We start from the raw sequence: 13,676 nt of genomic DNA on the forward strand, positions 1-13,676 counted from the left end.
CTGGAACCTTCGATGGTTCATGTATAAAAGCCGACGCGTTTGACCGGCAGATCAAATTCCTAGGATCGCCGGCCGTGTTCGCCCCTATCGCTGTGCTTTGAGTGTAGCCTGTTTTTGTGGGCAGAAGTTCGCCCAATAAAAGTTAGTTTCGTCATTCAGACATTGGGCGCTGCGATTAACCGTCACTACTGCGTGACAATATGCATATTCAACTCTGACGAATTGCTTCCAAATTCACAAGATTACTCACCCTCCTCAACCTTTTCTGTACCGCGTGCGCTCAAACTGGTCCAGACTGACGTTATTGTTTTTTTTTTCTTTGCAATGTGTTCTTAGGTGAAAATGGCTACTGCGTCATAAGTTTCTTTGCGAAGTCCCGTTCTTGGGCTGCTTACTGTTTTATGTTGTTATACCAATAAGCCAGCAAAACCCAATTTTACGAATTTTTCCTCTGAAGTAAAACTATTTGGGTCTCGAACTTGAGACTGCGGCTCGCGCTTACTTCTGTCGAGTCGCTTGCTGAAAACTTGGCTTTCGCATTGTTCTGGTGAAAGCGCGCTGTTATCACATTCTCTCTGTTTTACACAAGCATGTCTCATAAGCGGATTTGAGGTGTTTTGTTCTGTCTCAGAGTGAAGCTTAGAGGACAAAGGCAAGTTCACATTGCTTAGATATATTTTTATTTATTTATTTATTTATTTATAGATACTCCGATCTTGTACAAGATCTTAGCAGGGTGGGATCATACAAGTACATACATGCAAACATACAGTTCAAGGAATCATGCCGACGCTTGGATTCAAGATGGCAAAAGGACAAAATGCATATTTTCAATATATATATATATATATATATATATATATGTGTGGATAATATATGCAAACTTTCAGAATGTGTTTGTTTTCTTTTTACTACTTCTTTCCTTTTTGTGTTGCACTGTTTCAGGTCACCTTGAACTCGTGCTCAGGCAAAATTTTATTTAGTGTTGAAGGAACATGCAAGATCCGGGAAAACTGCCAGCTTACCGACCACTGCCAAGTGGTGCTCTTCCAAGGAACTGACAACCCTGTCGATTCGTCCATTATGTTTATGCCTTATCTCCATAATGCAAGTATTTCTGTAATATGGGCCTCTTCTCGTACGCATGTCGTTCATGTCTACCACAGATTCATTATGCATTTGAGTGCCTGCAGAGAATGCGGTATTGTGAAAGAAGTCTTTTAAACTTATTTTATGAGATCAGAATTTTTCTTTGCACTGCTTAGTTTTTATTTTGCTACCAGTGGATCGCGTGGTGAAATGGTCCCCTCAAAATTATGCTTCTTTAACCTTAGCAGTTGAACGAGTCTCAGAATATTGAAGTAACATTGCGAAGAAAAAGGCTATGTGCCTGAAATGCAAATTCGTTCCAGCTCAGTACATGAATAAACGATGTGAAAATGGGCAATATTTCGGGACTATGTTTTGTGACAACCTGAACGACATCGTATTGCGCTGTGCAAATTCAATAAAAGCTATCATTTATATTTATTCGCTTTTCAAATGAATATTTATTGAAGTTTATAGAAACTAAAAGAAATCCGCAGAATGTCAAAGAGCACTTGCGTTGGAAGGCGTTGGAACCATCTCCGACGCTTTACTTTGTATACTGCAATTATTCACTGGACTAGCGTTTTCAAGTATACATTAAAATGCAAAAACCCGATTGCAGTGTAACGTGTTTCACATATATTCTTCCACTAATGATGAGCACGAAGCAGAACTTCCATAGAAGCCCTGCTTAAAGCTGTTATACCGGTTCTGGAAAATGCTATCGTCTCACTGTGTTGATATAATAAATATGCTAAATAAAATGATCAGTCAATCAGTAATTATTATACCTTACCCACGACCAAACCTGATGCTTGAATGTTAGCGCACACGTTAGGTAAAATGTTTTTTTTAATATGAAAAGAAGAGGAAAAGGACAGAACAACTGGACATAGTGTGCATGACTAAACAAATTAAGTATGTACAAATACACCGACAACAAAATATCTATGTTCAATAGAAAATCGGGGAGAAAATGACGAATAATATAATGAACCATACTGCAAAAGCGCCAAGCTCGCAAGAAACAATGCGTAGTTCAAGCAAACTGGCCGCATAACTATATTGTATTGTGTGGACAGCTGAGCATTGACTATGACAGGCGGGAACATGGAAAGGTATAACGGCCTGGTGGTTTTGCGTTGCAAGTAAAAGTCGATACAACTGAACAGTTCAGGTTGGGCAAGGATAGCGCAAAGGCAATGAAAACAGAAAATTAAGGTAATTCCAATATCATTGGCAATGAAGTAATGGCGGTGAAAATAATCCAACAGTGATAACAATATTGACACGTATACTTAAGCAATCCGTTTCTCGGGGACTGCATTTCACCCACTAAGAACTTAAACTTATCGCTCAGAGCAAGACCCACCTAAATAATTATAACTTGCTGAAACGTTATCGTTGGTTCTATGCGTTGTCTGTGGTCACCGAAGCTTGTGTAATCTGGTTGCTTGCGTGACGCGAATTTTCTGGTACTTTCTAAAAGATAATTGGGTGCCGGCAATTTCTCGGGAAATTCCGACGATTCCTGCAGAAGAGCCGACGCTCTTGACCGGCAGTTCAGATTTTCAACGATCGTTGACTGTGCTGGTCGCTATCCTTGAACTTTGGGTGTAACTTGCTTTTGTGGGCACAGGTTCGCCGAATAAGAAGTTAGTCAAGCTATTGACAGTCTCGCCGCTGCGTTTTTTGGTAGTCACTACCGCGTGACACCTGGTGAAGGTGCTAGTGCGTTCATGTACCGAATGCCCCCGCAAAGCCGCGATACAAACCCGACACCTGAGGACAAGTGCAACGTCCTCGAAGACCGCCCAGCTAGCCGTAGGCAGCAAGGACTTCTACCAGTATACGGACTGCTACCTGAAAATACCAGGAAGTGCCCGGTCACGACAGCAGCTACATTAGAAGCGCCAGCATCGCCAACATACATCCTGCTGCAGCTTCCCAGGGAACCGTCAACGTTCCGCGGATCAAGATTTGAGGACCCAGAAAGCTTGCTGGAGACGTATGAGAAGGTCACTACGTTTAACACCTGGAAGAAACACCTGGAAGAGCAATGCGACATGTCTATTTCGCATTGGACGTGGTTCGCGAGGACGTGGTTCGCCAGGACGTGGTTTGAGAATCGAGACACCACGTTAACAACGTAGGACCTGTTGCGCAGCGGCTTCCTCCAGACATTCAGAAGCGTCGTGCGCAAAGGGCGAGCCGAAGCTCTACTACAAATCCGAGTGCAGCTGCCCAATGAGGCTATCACGAATTTCATGGAAGAGAGTGCCGTCTTTTAGTGTCGGAGGAGAAGAAAGATCGCTCCTTGATGCGGGACATCAAGGAAGAACTTTTTGCCGGACTAATCCGCAACCCGCCGAAGAACGACAGTCCCCCTCTGCGGCGTGCCTCACAATCACATCGTGGTATTGGCACGTAAAACACCATAATTTAATCGATCATTTTTGCACCTCTGCAAATGCGCACTAGGCAATATTACCACCAAGTGCACACGCAGCAGTGCGCCATCCAAGGACTGGGCTCCTACGAGCTCCAAAAGACCACCAGGGCCATTGTGTGCGAAGAACTGCGCAAGATCTTGCCTTCATCGCAACCTCAGGCGGCCTCGGTCTCTGACATGCTCTACAAGCAACTACAGCGATCACTTGGAGTTCCTCAGGTGCTACCGCCATCGCCGCGATCCCAGCCAGAAACGATCACAAACACCGCCGTGGCTCGCCTCCATAGTTCCCCTCCGTGCCCGCGCCAGGGCCCCACAGCATCGTAATTCCGTCGTTCACATCCACCGTCCGCTCTGCTATCACTGCCGAGAAACGGGTCATGTCTACTGCGTGTACCCATACCATGAAATGGTACTACGAGGGTTCTCTGTCAACCATCTGCGCCCGCAGCAAGGTGAACGCCTGCGCGATATCGCCGACTACCTCGCCGCCACTCAGTGGAGCCCTCGACGACGATATCATTTGGCGTAACCAGGCCGCTACCTGTCGCTGAAGCGCCAACCATACAATGGCGGAGCCTGGGGCCGGTCCGTCAGCCCATACCCAGAAAACTAAAAGTAGGATCTGATAGAGGTGCGGTTCCGGTTCGTCGAACTGACGGAGATCCCCCGCCGACAACGAAGACGCCCAAAAGAGTATCTTGACGACACATCAACGACATGCAGCCATCCCGACGAAGCCTAGAAGCAAAAAAAAAAACGCCGACAAGAAAGATCTGATGGCGCGACGTTCCAGTGACAGGTCAATTCGACGCAGCCGTGATTGAGCGCCAAGACCTAACTGTAACGCAAGATAAAGAACCAGTGACCTCGACGTGCTTCTCGACGACCACGAAGTCATCGGGCTTCTAGACAATGGAGCCAACCATTCCTTCCTCAATGGATTATTCGCCGCCAAGCTGAAGAAAGTCAAGACTGCATGGGAAGGCCCTCAAATTCTGCCTATGGAGGACACCTAATAAGGCCGAATGGAATCTGCATGGCAAGAATTACGGTTCTTGCCACCTTCGTTATCCTCCAACAGTGTTCACGAAACATTATTCTCAGCATGCACGCATGGCGCAATCATCAACCTGAAGTCGACGTCGATGATGCTGTCCGAAGTTGAAGCGATACCGCTGGAGAGATCTCGTAGTCGCCATACCTTCAATGTGCTCGAAGATCAAGTGAGCATCCCACCTCGCTCCAGCATTCTCATTTCCGTTGCCACCAAAACATCCGCAAACCCTAGAAGGTGCCATAGAGAGCGTTCATCGTCTACTGCTCGATCATGAAATTTGTGGCGCAAGAGGGATCACCTGACTGTATGGAGGAAAAGCGAAAGTGATGCTGACCAACTCCAGCCAGGAGTTCGAGCTCGTCAAAAAGGAAACGCGATCGTATACCTCGAGGAAATTGTGGAAAACAGCAATGCGTTTCTCCTCTCCAATTCTGCCACATCCACCTCGACGACCATAGTTGCCGAAACAGTCTTCGAAATAAATCCAAGCCTCCCCGTGACGTAAGCCACAATAGCTGGAAAGTATTCTCCGACAATAAAATGACTGCTTTTCCTCGCCATCAGACTCGGCAAACGCCCCTTGCAAAGCATCGCATAATAACCTAAGAATCTAATCGACCACTCCACTAGAGAAGATGCCGCGTGTCGTCGAGAGAATGAGAAGCTATAATGCAACAATTCAACGAAATGGTGCGTGACATCATGTAGCTTTCGAAAAGCCAGTGGGCGTCTCCTGTGGTATTGTTGAAGAATATGGATGTAACTCTGCCCTTCTGCGTCGATTATCGCCGCTTGGACAAGATCACCAAGAAAGATGTACACCCCGTTCCACGCATAGATGACCCATTAGACCGACTCTGCAGAATTACTCTGTATGCTAAGTACTTTTCGTCAATGGACCTCGAGCCTGGTACTCGCAAATTGAAGTCGACGAAAGGGATCGAGAGAAGACCGCTTTTATCACGCCAGGCACTATATTCAAGTTTAAGGTGATGCCATACGGACTTTGCGCCTGCAATGTTCCATCGCGTGATGGTCAGTCTTGGCAGGACTGAAGTGGCAGACTTGTCTTGTCTGCTTGCATGACGTTGTAGTCTCTGCCACTAATTTCGAAGCTCACCTGAGGCGGCATCAGACAGTAGTGGGCGCTATCAAGTCATCTGGACTCACCCAGAAGCCGGAAAAGTGCCTATTCGCTTGAGATGACCTTCCCATCCATTATTCGATGAACGCCTTCCCAGGAACAATAACTGCAGACGACTTCGCTGAGCAGCAACGAGTGGACCCGGAGTTACGAAGCCTTGCGGAGTGCTCAGAAGGAAACACCGACGTTGTCCTTAGGGTATTTCAGCGTGGACTGTCTTCGTTTTGCTTGCGCAACGACGTCCTCGTAAAAAAGAACGCCCCAGTCCGCGCAAGCGACCCTCTCCTTGTTCCAGCAGCACTTTGGCCCGAAGTCTTGCACGCCCTGCATGACGATCCGATTGCCGGGCACATTGGGATTTCCTTGTATGCTTGTAAGATTACAAGAGAAGTACTACTCGCCGCTTCTGACCACCTACGTCGCCTGTTAGGTGAAGACATGCTGAGACTCTTAGCTACTCAAGACACTACCTACAAGTCTAGCTAGTTTACTACAGCCGATCGAGCTACCTTACCTACCGTTTGAGCAGATGAGGATGAATTTGTTGGGTGCCATTCCGACGTCTACCTTTGGAAACAAGTGTATCGTCGTGGCTACCGACTATCTTACCGGCTACGCCGAAACGAAATCCTTGCCCAAAGGTAGTGCAGCGTAATTAGCCAACTTTTTCATCGAGAACCTTTCGATGAGACATGGGGCGCCAGAAGTTCTGATTACTGACAGAGGAACGTCTTTCACAGCTGAGCTGACTCGAGCCATACTGCAGTGTAGTCAAACAGGTCACCGGATTACCACTGCCTACCACCCGCAACCGAAGAGCCTAACGGAACATCTGAAGAAGACGCTCACCGACATGTTAGCGGTGTACGTCGACAATGAGCACAGATTATGGAATTTCGCCCTGCCGTACGCAACCTTCGCTCACAACACGGCGGTGAAAAAAATAGCGCAGATCACGCCGTTAAAGCTGGTTTACGGCAAAATCTCTTCGAAGACTCTCGACGCCATGCTGCCATACGTTACCGACGAAGAGAATCTCGACGTCCCCGCCTATTTCCTGCTCGCCGAAGGAGCGCGACAGATTGCCCGCCTGCGGATCAAAAACCCCAGTATAGGAGCGACAGCCGACGCTACCATCTTGGACGACGCTATGTCGAATACCAGCCCAGCGACCGTTTTCGTGTTTGGACTCCAGTATACCGTCGATTGCTTAGCGAGAAGCTTTCGCGATGGTACTTCGCACCCTACAAGGTCATCCGACATATTGCCGCGCTGTAGTTTGAAGTCGTGCGAGACGGCATTTCGCAATCGCAGTGGCGCCTCTTACGGTCTGAAATAGTCCATGTTCTGCGCGTTGAACCCTTCTACCAACGCTAGCTAGGGACTTCGTTTCTTTATTTCACTTCACTGTATGTGCCTTAGTTTCTTGTGCTCTTGGTTGTAGCATCGGAATCATGATTTTTAAGAGGGGGGCGTTGACACGTGTGGTTATTTATCCTTTCTTTTCTCGGGGACTGTATTTCACTCAATAACAACTCGTTAACGCTCGTTAACGCTCAGCGCAAGACACGCCTGCATGATTGGAACTTGCTGGAATGATAGAGCAAGGAATACGCGGACACTCCCATAGAGCCCAGTGGCCGAATTGACTGCAGCGCACCAAGCCGTGGGCATTAATACCTGAAGCACACTTCCGGTTTCTGTTTTGGGCGCGCGCGTTTTGAACACTAGCTATTGCGCGTTACGCCGGCTCCATTGGTTTTATTTTTTGCAGCAAATATTTATTAATATATTTGTTTTTTTTTATTTATTAAATGTGTATTTGCAAATCATTTTATTGATAAGTAAATTTGATTGCTAACGATCTTCGCAAGCCTCCACTGAACATGTGCCACGTACAATTTCATAAAAACGCAAGACACCTTGTGAAATGAGGAAATGTTTATTTTATTCTTTACAAATGCTCGTCGCGGGCTTTTTGTGCATTCATCCAACGTTGTGGCACCAGGTAAGCAGCAGTAGTTTCCGCAGGAAGCTCCACCAGACGGTATTTTGGTATTAACATGTAAGAATAATGCCTGTATGGGCGAAGCGCGCGAAAGTGGTGAACGGACATCATTACAAACAAAAGGAGTTCGTAGTTACACACACGGCGTAGAAAATACCCGACTCCTCCCCCCCCCCTCCCCAGCAATACCGTACATACCACAAACACATCCTAATTCCAAGCATTCCCCTCTTCCCAAGACTTATTTCCTGCACTTTAATAGACCGAATGCGCGGGCTACGGCGCGTTTCGCGAACTTGGCTACAACGGACGCGATAGTACGCTACGAATATACAGAGGTGGGCACAACACAGGCTCTCAACCAGAGCATGCTGGACGCTCGCAGAATTCCTTCTACTCGCACTCAAGACAAATGCGTGGGTGCCGTTCAGAAGACAGAATTTCCGAGTTACTAGTTCCTGGCGTTTGAGCTCCTTGGCTTATGTCTTGTGCGTTCTGCAGGCGCAAGCAACGTACTCCCGTGTTATCACTCTTGACGATTGCGCGTCGAGTTTTCGACAAGCGTGGGTACCGAAAGAAGGCTTAAATTGTTGCGGGGACATAAAAATTACCACAAACTTGTCGCAGTAAGATTCAGTACGCGCCAAACTAACTTTGTCACCACGGCTGAGCTGCTCTTCGCTGCGTCACAACAGGCGTGGCGAGCGGCCCTCATAAAAGTACCGAAAATAATTTTCAGCAATGTTGGGCGTCAGAGAAAGGGCCATGAACTTGTCAGTGCATTAAAGCGCGAAACCGCGCACCACGGCCGAGCTGATTTTCGCTAACCGCGTCACAGCGCCAGGCGTGCCCACTGCGCTCGAAAGGTACCCCAAAAAGTAATGAAATTTGTTTCAATAATGTTGGCACTCAGAGAAAGCGCAAAAACTTGTCGCAGTAAAATTCAGTACACGCGAAACTGCGTCACAGCACCCTGTGCGACTAGCATGCCCAAAAACTACAGAAATTAGTTAAAATAATATTGGGGCTCATAGAAAGCGTCGCAAACAGCTTCCAGTACGATTAATTAATTCAAATTAACTGCCCCACGACGGCCACGCTGCTTTTTTGAGTGGCCGTCGCCACAAGTTTAGCCTAGGTGTCGGGCAATAAGCCTGATTGCTTGAAGTGCGTCGCAGACTATCGAACAAAGTTTCTCACCTAGCCGTAGTCCAATAGTGCAGTGGCGCCATGTCGAAGTTGCGAAGGAACGCAATAATTCGCCGGGAGGCCGCCAAACCAGGCTAAATCGCAAAATAGAAAACAGGCAGACGCGTGCCCGAACAATCCAACGCTCAGATGCGTGGCCGGTCTTTCGCGCTTCGGCGGTGTGTCTGACGAATGACGCAAACATCTGGCTCGTCATTCACCGGTTCGCCTGTCGCTAGGCAACGGAAGTAAGCCGCAAAGTTTAATTTATTTATACGCAGATATTTTTACTTTCTCCGGGAAAGAATAAAAATATAAAACAATTTCTGTTAATCTCATTTCACATTCTTTTTATTTCGATGCTCGCGGCCCCAATTCATCGGCGTTAAGTGACGCGTTTCCTGTTTCCAATTTTCGCCGAGTGTCCGCTCTTATTATATTCCTTTCTCTATGCTGGAATGCTATCGATGGTTCTATGCCTTGTAGGTTGTCGCCAGGGTTTCTGTAATCTGATTGTATGAGCGAAGCGAATGGTGTGGTACTTGCTGGAAAGCACGTGGGCACCGGCTGTGACTCTGGAAACTTCCATGACTTATGTATAAAAGCCGACGCGCTTGACCGGCAGTTCAGATACTCGACGATCGCCAAATGTGTTCGCGGTCATCGTTGCGATTTGAGTGCAATTTGCCTTTGTGGGCACACGTTCGCCCAATAAGAAGATTATTCAAACTATTGACAGTTCTGCTGCAGTGTATCTTGACCGTCACTACCACGTGCCAATATTGTTACGACGCAACCAAGAGTGGCGCCAGTCAGGAGAAGACGATTTAACATGTGTTGGCGGAATCGGCCTCGACAGCCGTCATATTTATGCATCGTTGTCTCACTTGTAAATATTGTAAATACATTTTTATTATGTGTGCCTTAGGCAACGTAACAATATGTTGCAGGGCTGGTGTTGGGAAAGCAAAATGCCATATGCCAATTTTATTCTGGACCCTCTTTACAATTTCAGTAGTATTTAAAGGTGTCATTCCGTAGTCCACTTATTGAAGTTAAGGATAACACATTGTTGCGTACAATTGGTGAAGAATTGTATTTTTTTATAGTCTGCAAGCAGAACCTACATAGCGTTTAGTCCGAGCAGAAAAGTGAACGTTGCAGCAAGGAGTTCGCGAATATTTTTAAGCATAAAGGCCTCACACAGCGGCACAGAATCTGCAGAATAAGGAAACGTGATACTTGCTGTTTCACGAGAAAAAGTCACAGCTCTGCTCTAAACAGCATTGAAGACGAGGTTTATGATATTACACCATTCAGAAAAATAAAACTCGCACTGCACGGCACGACTCAATAACAACGTAAATTTTCATAAGAATCGGCCTATAAGAGACGGGAAGAAATCCAAGTGCAAGAAACATTGTTTAAGAAGTGAACAAGTGATTTAACAAGGACCCCGTTGCAGTAATTGACCTTGGCACTCTCGTCCGCATACTATCTCTTATATATTCATTGCTATTTTTTGCTATTGAATGGAGAATAAACTCAAACAAACTGAACTGAATCCTAGTACTGACACATGAGACACGCCGCTAGCTCGCAAATTATTCTAAGATAACATAAGCTGTCAATATGATAGCAACATAAAAGTATGGCAGCTGGAAATGTTATAGCAAAATGCGTTAACTTGAGCAGAAGCATGAATTGAGAATGTCAAAAGCTTTACTGAATCACAGTGAATGGTACCAACTTGCATTATTTTATTTACCAGCGGGTCTTGAAACTTGCGAGAGATTTCCTAAACTGTGACTGAAATGGGAAAATAAAGGAAGTGTCTAATTTTCCTTTGTGCCTCTTTATTGATAACCTACGCGTTGATAATCCTTTCTCGGTCAGATCTTCGTCATGTATTCCAAACAGACCAACGTTTTCTTTCAGACGCGACACAAACTTGAGTGCTATTTAATATTCGTGAATTTTTAGCTATTATTACACGCTGTAATAAGGCGCCTGCTGTTATATTACAGATAAGTCATTTTTGTGAAGGCAAGAATGGAAGCCACCCGCACAACCGTTTTGCGCCGAACCTGCATAACAAGATGTGCGATGGTGCTTCAACTTGGGAGGTCATCAGCAAGAATGATGACTTCAAAGAGTACGTGGAATCTTTCTTTTTAATAAACTGACAGCTTTCTGCTTCCACACCTCTTTCGTCATCTTAAGGCGATCGACGGATGTTTCCTCCCAGTGAGCTCACCCTGAAATGCATGGGTACTAGTTGTTGAATTTGCAGAGCAGGTAACATAATTGAGTTATTAGGGCTTGAAGGCTGCTTCAGGTGAAGTGATGAATGATCTAAAACTAACATCACACTGTGGAAGAAAAGTGCCAGTGGTGTATGCTTTTATAGAGTCCTGTTTGTGTTGGTATGAACCAAAAAATTAAAATGTATGAATGCCTCTGCTGAGCTATAAAACGCCTTTTTGGAATAATTTAGATTTTTAATGTATGGGGATTATAATGATTTATGTCAAAGTGTAAAACAGTGTTGCACTCTGCCAGCATAAGAATACGCGAAGCAGTTCTGACTGCAAATCAACGCCTGTCTTTTACGTTTGACGCCATGTACACTTTCGGTAGAGGCTGCACAGCTTGAAGTTTGACATAACTGTTGATTCTTTTCTAAGCTCAGGAAGAAGTTGTTACGATGCATAACGCCGACATAAATAATCAAAACATAGTTTGCCACTTCTCGTTGTAAATTTAGGAGACTATAGTTTCACAAGAGCTATTTATTCTAGCAGATTCTGGCGACCTTCAGCACTATCATCTACAGAATATTTTTAGTGCCATTGAACTACGACACAGCATAGAACACACTCGTTTTTTTTGGCTGATTAGAATAATATTTACAATAAGTATAACCAATTCGCAGATGTTCATTTATAAGCACGAATTCGTTAGCCATGAATATACAGTTCTGGCTTATACCGGGTGCTCGTTTGGCAGTACATCAGTTACATATTATTTATGTAATTAGTTTATGCAAACTACTACCCATAAACAGAAACTTCATGCAGCATATTTCCGACACCTTTCTAGCGACTGAACTTCGCATGTCGTTGCGTGATTTTAGCGCCATACCAATGGTAAAACGAACTTGGCCATTAGGACTCCCATTCAACTGCTAACAGTTGATGTCAACAGCATGGGTTCATATGGCTAAAACAAAAACAAGCAAAAAAACCGCCACTTGCGCAGAAAAGCAGACAGCCTGTGAAAAGAGTTCTCATACCTTTGGAATATTTACACTAAAAATTAATGGGAAAATAGAAAAATCACAGAAGCGTTCTTACAAAGAAATGTAATTCAATGGAAGACCGATATTTCATTTTTTAGGGAATCACTTCTTTCTCTGTAAGGTCCAAGACACAATTTTGCTTCATTCTAAGAAAATTGGTGTCAAAAGTGTATGTGAAAATTTTGTCCTCGCTACTGAGAGCGAAATTAGATTTTTTTCCTTTCTTCAATATCTTCGGTTACCACTTGTGTGCAGCTTAACCAGTCAGGCAAGTCTCGGCCAAGATATCTCGCTTAACTTGAGGCAGAGCGCAACAAAGCACGAAGATAACAGAAGGGAACGAAGGCACAGCACTCGTATGCCTGAGTAAATTGGTCTGTTTCAAAACAATATACTGTTGCAATTGTGCTGAGTCACGCGGCCCAGAGCATGCCTATATGAGCTCGAACAGAGTGGATATTTGGATGTGTCGCGTAGCGCGGCAGAAGGGTGGCTGCTTTGGGCTGCTTGATGAAACATTATTTAGTCAAGAAAAATTGTTTTATTGAGCAAAATGCAGGTAGAATATGATAAGGCGACAAGAGTACGTTCTTTCCTGTCGCCTTCTTTTTTCCTTTTTGCATTTTGCGCAATAAAAAAGATTTCTCTTTCTAAGGAGCGTAGTGCGCATTTCTTGGTGCAAGCTGTCTGGGCAGGGGGTCACACCTCATATGTTCCTGTAGCGTTCTTAGCTGTACATGTAAAATGTAATAGTTCTGCGGAAACACGCAAGGTGGTGAGAAGTAATTAATAAACGGGAAAATGAGACATACAGCCAAACGTAGCCAAGTGCTACAAATGAAACCCATACGGGTTCCTCGAAACACTTGGCTCGCTACTCCTTGTCTTAGTTCCTCCTATGTAGCACTTGCGATCGATCAGGTGCCATGAAAGGTCAAATCATAGATTCAGCTGATGCTGAAGACAAGTTGCTACATCTATATCTCCGTTGCGTTATCAGGTTGGTGTTCATACACTGGGCTCAACATGGCAGCAGTGGTTAATTGCATTTGCCCTCGCAGCTGTATTACAAAGGAAACATTTTGCAATGTGTTGCCACTTCAAAGGGAATTTTATTGTGCTGCGCTGAGCATAGGGAGGTTTAGCCTTCGAGCCATTACTGTCATTACAAGTTGACAGCTGCCTATTTGTCAGAACTCCTAAAGGTACATGGTACGATGCTATGTGGGCCTGGAGGGTAAATCGTATTTGGAAGATCACTCTCTTGCTGGCTAGCTTGAGCACCCTAAACATGAAAAAAGGACAGAAACTTTTCAACTATGCAAACACATAGCTTACTAGTTACCCCGCATTCAGATATGCATGTTTACTTGAAGCTCATGATTGATTTAGTCATTATATCGACAGGAGTGGACGTTGCAAAGATAATCATTG

At 45.2% G+C, this 13,676-nt stretch overlaps 1 protein-coding gene and 1 long non-coding RNA gene across 2 annotated transcripts in view; both read left to right on the top strand.

Moving 5' to 3' along the window:
* Positions 1 to 1,098, top strand: part of LOC142558076 (uncharacterized) — a 55,069-nt gene extending 53,971 nt beyond the window's left edge. Inside the window, exon 3 of the long non-coding RNA XR_012822947.1 lies at positions 946 to 1,098. This is a non-coding gene — a long non-coding RNA (uncharacterized LOC142558076). The remainder of the gene's footprint in view (positions 1 to 945) is intronic.
* A 1,739-nt stretch (positions 1,099 to 2,837) lies between these two features.
* Positions 2,838 to 13,676, top strand: part of LOC142558416 (calcium-activated chloride channel regulator 1-like) — a 114,999-nt gene continuing 104,160 nt past the window's right edge. The window contains exons 1-3 of the mRNA XM_075670552.1: positions 2,838 to 3,097; positions 3,571 to 3,760; positions 10,969 to 11,096. Of these exons, the coding sequence (XP_075526667.1) occupies positions 2,838 to 3,097; positions 3,571 to 3,760; positions 10,969 to 11,096 (578 nt within the window). The remainder of the gene's footprint in view (positions 3,098 to 3,570; positions 3,761 to 10,968; positions 11,097 to 13,676) is intronic.

This window comes from Dermacentor variabilis, chromosome 9 (genome assembly GCF_050947875.1).
Source record: "Dermacentor variabilis isolate Ectoservices chromosome 9, ASM5094787v1, whole genome shotgun sequence".
In the NCBI taxonomy this organism is placed as follows: Eukaryota; Metazoa; Arthropoda; class Arachnida; order Ixodida; family Ixodidae; genus Dermacentor; species Dermacentor variabilis.